We start from the raw sequence: 8,829 nt of genomic DNA, 5'->3' as shown, positions 1-8,829 counted from the left end.
CCTTCCTGGGGAGGTGGGGGTGGGGTCGGGGCGGGGGCATCCAACCTGGCTCAGGCTCAGGACGCAGGGGCCGCCTGCTGACACCCCTGCACCTGTCAGGGCAGCTGTCCGTGCTGAGTCCCGATATTCTCCCAGGAGCCAGGTTCTGTGGCTATCTTTAGAGCCGTGCTCAGACCGAGGCCGGCCGCAGGACACCTCCCCAGGGGCTCAGCTAGCCTCCTCCGGCCCTCCCCAAGCCTGGGCCTCCTGAGCACAGACCCCACGGGCCTACCCCTCTCTCGGTGTGCTGTTCCCCACTCCCGCAGCCCAGCCAAGGTCCGTCCCGGCGTCGCACCTAGACCCGCCTGGCTGGGAGTGATGGGGTCCCCGCGCAGCCCAGGCCCAGGTGTCCCACATCGGTCACACATTAGCCCTCCAGGGGTCCTCCAGACAGAGCCACCAGGAGTCCCCAGGTCCCTCCAGGCGGGTCACGCATCCCCAGCCAGGTTCCTCAAATGGTGAGCTGGCCCTGGGATCGCGGATGGCAGCACCTCAGCAGCACCACGTGACGGAGGGTGTGTGCCCCTCGCCTTCCAGCCGCAGCAGGTGCTGTGTGGCTCGGAGATGTGCCCCTGAGGACCCCCACCCAGTGATTGCAGCTCATCCCAACCCCACCCAGACCTGGCCCCGGAGGCTCAGAAAACTTGTTCTCCAGGTATGAAACCACCGTGGAATCCCATCTGCCCACTTCATCCACCCAATGGCCTCCTCCTCCTGTTCAGCCTGCAGACCCACCACCCCACCCCTTCCTGCCACTAACTCTGCACTTCCCCACCATCAAGGACCAGGGCATCTTCTCCCTGGCTCTGTGGTGGCCTCCAACATCTGGCACCACCAACGGGCACCTGGGCCAGGTCCCCTCCCCAGACTCTGCCCCTGGGGCCATGCTGTAGCAGGAAGATCTGGCTGAGTGCTGGGCCCAGCCCAGCCCACATGGGCCATCCTCCATCCCAGAAATGTCATCCCCCTCTGAGGGCCAGGCAAGGAGCTCCCTGCCGTGGGGACAGGAGGGCTGGCCCCAGGGCTGGGGTCAGGGCCTGGGACGTCTCTGCCACCAAGGCGGGGAGGCAAGGGCAGACAGACATACTCAGGGAGCGCTTGCCGACTGGCCACCAGAGTGTGTGCAAGTCTGGGAACGGTGCCCCTTCCTCTGGTTCCCGCAGTCCCCAGGCCCTTGACCCATGTGCAGGTCACCCCAGAGATGCACAGAACACAGACTCCAGGGTAGGGGGCAGGTGGGGAGGTGCCTGAAGGCTGGGGGCCTATTGGGCCAGCAGGATGGGGGCGTCTGACTCACTGCTGGCTGCCAAAGCTCACTCTGCAGTTGTCCAGTCCCCCGGGTAGCCCTGAGCCTGTCCTTGTAGGGAGTGGCAGCCGGAGTCTGAGCTGTCCTGGGGGACGCGGTAAGAGCTTAAGACGGACGACCTCAGCAGGGAGGGCACAGACCGTCGCATCAGACAGACCCAGGCATGGTGAGTGTGCTGTGTGTACGCACATAGGCGTGTCTGTACCTGATGTGCACGTGGGACCGTGCGGATGGGTGGGTGTGCGCGTGTCACACGCGTGCGTGTCTTGCCTGATTGCGTGTGCACACAAGTTGAGTTTGTGCACATGTGTGAGGGTCTGTGTGTGCTGGGGTTTGGGGGAGATCTGTGCCCTATGAAAGCCCTGGTGACAGCCGGGGGCTGGAAGGTGGGGGTCCTGGCCTTCACCCTAGTGGGATCCCCAGAACAAGCCCTTCCACCTTCTGGCCGCCAGCACGGTTCATTTGCTCCCTGGTCCTCCTGGCTGGACTGCAGACTGAGCAGGGCATAGTTCAGGGTGAACCCTGGGTGCTGTGCTCTGTCAGGGGCCCCCCACGGGTCCCTCTGACCATGCCAAGCACGGGCAGCTGCCCCAGCCCAGGGACACGGGCTTGGGGCCCCCTGGAGCCCCAGATGCCACGGTGCACCCATCCCTCTGCATAAAGTCTCCTCAAATGCCTGGCTGCCCCCAAGGAGACCCTCGGGCAGGCTAGGGGACCCTGAGCCTTGGTGTTCTCATCTCAGGCCAGCAGGAAGGCCAAGAAGAAGGAGGGGGGGGCCCTGCGGGCCCAGAGGGCGTCATCCAATGTCTTCTCCAACTTTGAGCAGACCCAGATCCAGGAGTTCAAGGAGGTGAGGCCCTGCTCTTGTACCGGGAACCCCTCCACCCAGAAGCTCATACCTGAGGGGTCCCCTGGGAAGTGTAATGCAGGTGACAAGACCCTCGATCCAGAGCCAGGAAAGGGGGTGCAGCCCGGTGAACCTGGCCTCGGTTTCAGGCGTTCACACTCATGGACCAGAACCGAGACGGCTTCATTGACAAGGAGGACCTGAAGGACACCTACGCCTCCCTGGGTATGTGCCCCGGGGGCAGAACTCCAGCACAGCACCCCGACTCCCCCGCCCTCCGGCTCCAGTCCCAGAGAGCCTCGCTCCGCTCCTGGGCCTTAAAGCCTGACCTGACTTCCCATGGGCTCTGAGGGGGAGGGAGGCCTCTCCTGGGGAGAAATTCCCCTCTAGTTTGACCAGGGCAGGCAGAGGGCATCACAGGGCGGGTGACACAACCCAAGCATGGGCGTCCCAGAGCCGGAGATGGTAAAGAGCTCGAGGAAGGCGCTGCTGCCCCCGCGCGGCGGAGGCTGGCACTCCCACCCCCGGCACGGTCAGGAGGCCCAGGAGTGCAGCTGGCAGAGGACACAGAGACCCACCAGAGGCTCGTCCTTCGCAGGCGTCACGGCCCAGCCTGCGGCTCTGCCTCCCTCCCCACCTGGGGACGGCTGTCCTCAGCCTGAGGCGGCCCTGCCCTTGGAGCTGGGCGGGGGGCAGGCTGGTTTCTACCTGGGGGGTGCCCCCTCACACCCAGGTAACAGATCACAGGCCTTCCGGCTTCTCTCCCCCACTCAGTCCACCTCCTGGGGCTGGGGTTTGGGGCTCTGCTGACCCTCAGAACCTGTATCCATCCACCATGCCTGGGCCAAGGCTGCCTGCACTGACTCACCTCCCTCTCTCCGGTCGCCCCATCTTTGTTCTGGGGTTGCCTGGAGAATGATGGAGGGGGGTGGCCCCGTGGGGCACCTATTCGGACCACAAGGCAGCCAGGGCGGGTGACACTCCTGCCCTGTGACACCCCCCCACCCCACCCCTGACGTCTGCAACAGGCAAAACCAACGTCAAGGAAGAGGAGCTGGACGCCATGCTCAGGGAGGCCTCAGGGCCCATCAACTTCACCATGTTCCTGAACATGTTTGGGGAGAAGCTGAGCGGTGAGTGCGGGCCAGCCCACAGGTCTGCCAGCGCAGCGTGTGCGCTTACGTGGTTCCAGGCACTTAGAGATCCACACGTCTCACCTAAAAACCCAAATTTGCAGATCCCTTGAAAAGCCCCAGGACCTGGCATTCTGGGACCCACATCTGTGGGGCCCTGTCAGCCCCCCAGGGTGGGTGAGCTGACAGCCCAGACCCAACTCTTCGCCCACTGATGGGGGCCTCTGTCCCTCACTGGGAACTCGCCCAGCTCTGGGCCTAGCGGGACCCAAGGGACCCCGAGAACAGTACCCCTGGGGTGGGAGCTGAGGGTCTCCCAGGTGCTCAGAGTGGGAAGGCCATTCAGGGCACTGAGTGGGCAAGGGCGTGGACCCCAAGTCGCCCAGGACTCAAGGCCTCCTGTGGGCAGGCACGGATGCCGAGGAGACCATCCTCAACGCATTCAAGATGCTGGACTCCGACGGCAAAGGCAGCATCAACAAGGACTAGTGAGTGTGGCCGCAGGCGCCAGGGCGTCACCAGGGTAGGAGGGGTGCCAACCGCCCCACCCCGCTTTCAGGTCCTGATTGGCCTGCCCGGGATCCTGAGTCCCTCAGGGTACCCGAGGGCTGGATCAGCCCTACCCACACGGGGCCAGTGGTCACTGCCTTTCAGTGCCATCGCTGGGTCTTTAGCCCCTCTGGGGGCTACTTCAGCCAGGCACCGTGAACGGACCTATTCGGTGCGCCAGGCACTGGCCCCCAGGGGCGTGGGGGTCAGGGAAGGCTCCCTGTGGGCACCCCCCCACCCCACCCCAGTGCCCAGGACTCACCCGGAGCCAGGCTCCCAAGAGGCATCTGCCCTGTGAGCGGGTGGGATTGAAGGGGGGGCACACCCACCTCGGAGCAGCGCTGTCCCCCCATGTGGACCCGTCACGGGGCTCCCCCGGGGCCACCCCTCCAGTCAGGGCCATGCCTGCTCCAGAGCAGCCTAACTTGGCCCCTCCCTTCTGTCCTCAGTATCAGGCGGCTGCTCATGTCCCAGGCCGACAGGATGACGGCTGAGGAGGTCTGTCCCCTCGCCCCACCCCACCCCCGTCCCCAAGGCCCTCTGTGGAGCCCAAGCATGGCTCTCGGGGCTCTGGGGGCTCAAGAAGGGGAGGTGCCTCAGCCCCCAGAGGCTGCAGCCTTGGGGAGGGTGGGACGCCCGGTGTCCAGGAAGGGAGACACCCGCCCCGGCCCCAACCCTTGCTCTGCAGGGTCTCCCCCCAACTTCCTTCCCCCCAAGCACAGAAACAAGAAGGAGCCTGGAGTCCAGTTCCTGTAATTAATTCACCTGCTGGCTGCGGCCTCGGGGACCCTCCCACTCCCTCCCACCCCTGCCTGGGCCTCACGACCCCCACCAAACTCGCAGGTTGACCAGATGTTCCAGTTCTCCACCATCGACGCTGCAGGCAACCTGGACTACAAGGCACTGAGCTACGTGCTCACCCACGGGGAGGCGGAGTGAGGGGCACCCCTCCCCCACTGGGCCGCGGCCAGTTCAATAAACGCGAACCCACAAACCGGCCTGCGAGTGTCTCTTTCGGGGGGAGAAGGTGCCCGCCTGGGGGTGGGAGTGTCCGTGGGGGTAGGAGGGTCTTCAGGGGGTGGGAACGTCTGCGTGGGGCCCACCCTCTGCTTCCAGCCCAGCCTGGCCCCACCTGCTCTCCCCACCTGTGCTCGCGCCTGGCTGGGGGGCTGCTCATTCAGGGCTCAGCAGAGGTTGAGCATGGCTCTGGGATAGGCTCCTTCAAGGAAGGCCTTCCCCACACCTGTCCACTCCAGACTCAGCCATGCTGGGGCCCTCAGAATCCCCAGCCCACTCAGCGCCCCTCAGCCGTGTCCCCAGGCCAGGCCGGCCTGCCCATACGCAGCCCCTGCCCCAGCCACCCTGGGTCTGGCCTGGCCACTGGAGTGCCCTGCCTGGTCAGCGGCCTCTTGCCTACACAGCGGCAGCTCTCCTTGCTACATCCACAGGGAGTCCCCTGGGCCAGCCTGCCTGTGTTCGAGGACCCCGGACCCCCCGGATGCTGGCACTGTCCCGGCCTCAGGCGTGACTGGTGGAGCCGAGAGGACCAGGGCCTGCCTTTCCTGGCCGCCCCTTCACGGCCCCAGGCCCACTTCTCATCGCACCAACTGCTCCCCGGCCTCTGGTCCGCTGCAGGGGCCCCATGACGTCTCGGAGGACTCCCAGGGGGAGGGAGGCGGAGCCAGGATCACCGGCTCCAGGAGGGGCTGCTGGGGCCGGAGGGGGGGCCGCGGGGTCTTGCCGGGCGCACGTCTTCCTGGACAGAGGGGCTGCGTCGGCCTCGGCCTGCAGGCGCCGGTATGGGGTGTACAGGAAGAGCACCCCAAGGCAGCTGAAAAGGACGCACAGGCCGGTCACCAGCAACGTGGACTCCGGGGGGCCGTGGCCCAGCTCTGCCGAGGCTCCCCAAGTGCCAGAGTGCCCCCCGGGTGCAGGGGACCCCGAACCCCACTAACCATGACCTCAGAGTGACCCCGGGGACAGATCCTGTCCCAGCCCCAAGGGGCCCCAAAGGTGGGTTCACAGTCATGAGCCCCGAGGTCACCGCACCGGGTCTGGGGACGAGGGCGTGCAACCATCTCTCTGGTGGCGACCCCACTCCCGTCTCTCACACTCTCTGTCTCCGTCTTTGTCATTCTCACTCTCTGACTCTCCCTGTCTCTCTTTGATCTCATTTCAAAACCAGTCACATAGGGGTTAGAGGTTGAGCTCTCGTAAGGGCCTCAGGGCTGCTCCCACCAGGCTGAGCCTGAGGTTCGGCCTGTTGCCCTCTGACCCCACCCGACGCCCCCAACCCCCACCGTGGGTGCCCCGCACCCGCCCACCAAGGGCAGCGGAAGTCGCCAAGAGGCGCACGGAGGGGAGATTTCCAGGGCTGGGTGGGGGCCGACCTGCTGGTCTGCGCCCTCGGAGCCCCACAGGCTGCGGCCCTCACCCTTCAGGCCAGCGGGTCCTGGCCGTCCCGGCAGGCGGAGAAGGATAGCTCCACGCGGCGCACGGTCAGGGAGGCCAGCAGCGCCATGCTAGCACACCCTCGGGCTGCCTGCACAGCCACGAGGCCCTCAGCCCTGCCTGGGGCACTGCTTGCTTCCCCGGCACCCGTAGTCATCCCGAGGGCGGGGCGCTGCTCTGGTCACCGTGGGCCCTGCGGCCAGCCCAGGCCAGCACACGGCAGGCGCTCAGGTCACCTGCTGTGTGGGCTGGGGTGGGGTGAGGGGAGGCTCTCTGGGTCCCCAGGGAAGCATTGGGGGATGGGCACTCACCCCAGCACGAGGACCAGGCCCGCGGCCCACCCTCACCCACAGGGAAGGAGCGCTCGACAGCCAGCTGCACGGCGACAGGCGCCGCTGAGAAGCAAACAGCCCAAGGCCCAAGCAGCGAGCAGGTGGCGGCCAGCTGGGACCTCTGGGGGCGGTGAGCTGCACAGACGGTTGCGGCAGGAGTCAGAAGTCAGACGTGCCCCGGCCCTAGACGCCCAGACCCAGCCAGGCCCTGCACCGGGGGCCGGGGCAGCGCCCAGGGTCAGAGTGGGCCTGGATGTCCGTTACGGCCGACCTGCCGACTCCCCCGCCCCGGGGCACCCCACTTTGACCCGTGCAAGGTGGTCTCGGCCCAGAGCACTCTCCCCAGGGCAAAGGCCAGCAGACCAGAGACGCCAGGCAGGGCCCATCCTGACAGCTCCAGCGAAATGCTCGGTCTGGTCCACGGACAGGCCAAGAGGCAGCGCCCCCGAGGCCCCAAACGCAACGAAGAGAGCCCCGCAGAGCCTACAAATTCCTGGAGGAGGAGAGGAGGCGGGGGCACCTGTCATCTGGGCCCCAGGAGGAGGCCCTCACCCTTAGGATGTACGCCGTCACCGGGGAGCCCACGGCAGGGTCACTGAACGGAGCCTGAGGCCCAGGCAGGATGGCACGGAAGGCTTGGCTGCATCATTGGCTGGGGGAAGAGGTGTCCTCCCCTGGAGGTGCCATTTCCCTGCGCTACCCCCAGCCAGGAACTCAAATTGCTAGAGAAAGGGCCTGCCTACTGCAGACACCCCTCAGTGCCGGTCACCCCTGAAAAACTGGGAACACGAGAGGCCTGAACCCCACACCCAGGGCTGATGCAGACAGTGGAGGGCGCGGCCAGAGGTGCTGTGAGCAGAGCAAGGCCCCCTCCTCTGCATCTCCAATATCAGCGGGTCCCCCAGGGCTGGGGTGGCTGGGGCATGGCGGAAAGCGCCACACGAAATCCCAGTGGAACACACTTGGGCTCTGCCAGCACCCCCTCCCCACGGCCACCACCCTGCTGTCTGCAGACACAAATTTTCACACAGCATCTCAGTAGCACCCACATCACCCCGTCCAGGTGTGGAAACCCAGCGCCTGGGGAGGTCGTGGGCCATTCCACAGCCACCAGCGGGAGAGCAGCGGCGGAAGAGAGCCTGTGGGGTGACAGGCCCCCAAAGCTCCGTCCTGCCGTGGCCCCCAGGGCAGAGCCGGCACCCATGCCGGAGTGCCCGTTCACGCAGAGGATCTGCTCCAGGAGGGACGAGAAGCTGGAGCAGATGCCAATGCTGCCCCCAAGGCACGCGGCCAGGGGCCAGGATGATGTAGGCCTTGTTCCCTGCGAGCTAAAGGGGAGGGGCTGCTCAGCCCAGGAGCTCCAGCAGCACAGCCAGAGGCTCCCCGGGGCAGCCCCACCCCCTTCCCCTCCTGGGATCCCCCTCCTGGGATCCCCCGCCCCGGGATCCCACAGCACACATGCGGCACTGACCAGCTCCAGCCCCGCTAGGAACTTCTGTGCAGTGGAGTGGACAGCCCCCGCGGAGGGCAGGGCGGGGGGCTTGCTCTACCAGACGCAAGCAGGGGCCAGCAGGGATGATGTAGATGCCCAGCTGCCAGGAGGGTATGCACGAGTGCACACGCGTGTGGGTGCCTCACGCCCGCTGCTCCAGGCTCCTTGCCGGCCACCCCCACAGGTCATCCCCAGGTGGATGTCGGCAAGCCCCAGGGCTGTGCTGGGGCTGCTCTGCTTTGCTGCATTTGGAAACCCAGCTTTCAAAATACCACCCAAAGATGACCGCAACAGCGACAGCCTCAGCTCAGCGCTCTCCGGGAGCTCCATCCAACGGCCACCTGGAACCCCTTCCCACCTCTGTGAATGACCCCAACACTCGCCCAGCTGGAAGCCCCTCTCACCTCGGTGCACCTCCAACCCCCCAGCCCTAAGCCTGCCCCACTGCCCCACCCGATCAAAGCCCTGGCTCTCTCCCTGGACACTTGGCACACCCTTGCCTCTCCGAGTCATTCTGGACCAGATGGAGTCACTCTCCCCTCAGACGCCCCCGAGGTGTCCATCACGCCAGTGCTTTGCACCTGGGCTGACCCTTCTCGCCACCCTCCCCTTGCTCAGCGGACACACTGGCCTCTGGCTGCAGGCCCCACCCCTCAGCCTCACCTCCAGCTCAGAGTCTG

At 66.2% G+C, this 8,829-nt stretch overlaps 2 protein-coding genes across 2 annotated transcripts in view; one reads left to right on the top strand and one right to left on the bottom strand.

Moving 5' to 3' along the window:
• Positions 1-520: 520 nt before the first annotated feature.
• MYL5 (myosin light chain 5) lies at positions 521-5,603 on the top strand. Its single transcript, XM_024744983.1, has 8 exons — positions 521-694; positions 762-893; positions 2,088-2,195; positions 2,342-2,417; positions 3,221-3,325; positions 3,735-3,813; positions 4,324-4,372; positions 4,718-5,603. The coding sequence occupies exons 1-8, from the start codon at positions 521-523 to the stop codon at positions 4,811-4,813; spliced, it is 819 nt and encodes a 272-aa protein (XP_024600751.1). The 3' UTR covers positions 4,814-5,603.
• Positions 5,393-8,829, bottom strand: part of SLC49A3 (solute carrier family 49 member 3) — a 5,635-nt gene continuing 2,198 nt past the window's right edge. The window contains 10 exon segments of the mRNA XM_024744982.1: positions 5,393-5,705; positions 5,919-6,043; positions 6,318-6,485; positions 6,488-6,823; positions 7,021-7,037; positions 7,040-7,204; positions 7,552-7,957; positions 7,959-7,985; positions 8,129-8,222; positions 8,224-8,249. Coding sequence (XP_024600750.1) covers positions 5,393-5,705; positions 5,919-6,043; positions 6,318-6,485; positions 6,488-6,823; positions 7,021-7,037; positions 7,040-7,204; positions 7,552-7,957; positions 7,959-7,985; positions 8,129-8,222; positions 8,224-8,249 — 1,677 coding nt within the window.

The sequence above is a fragment of the Neophocaena asiaeorientalis genome, unplaced genomic scaffold (assembly GCF_003031525.2).
Source record: "Neophocaena asiaeorientalis asiaeorientalis breed wild unplaced genomic scaffold, Neophocaena_asiaeorientalis_V1.1 scaffold1211, whole genome shotgun sequence".
Taxonomy (NCBI): Eukaryota; Metazoa; Chordata; class Mammalia; order Artiodactyla; family Phocoenidae; genus Neophocaena; species Neophocaena asiaeorientalis.
This window is presented reverse-complemented; position numbering and strand designations above follow the sequence as displayed.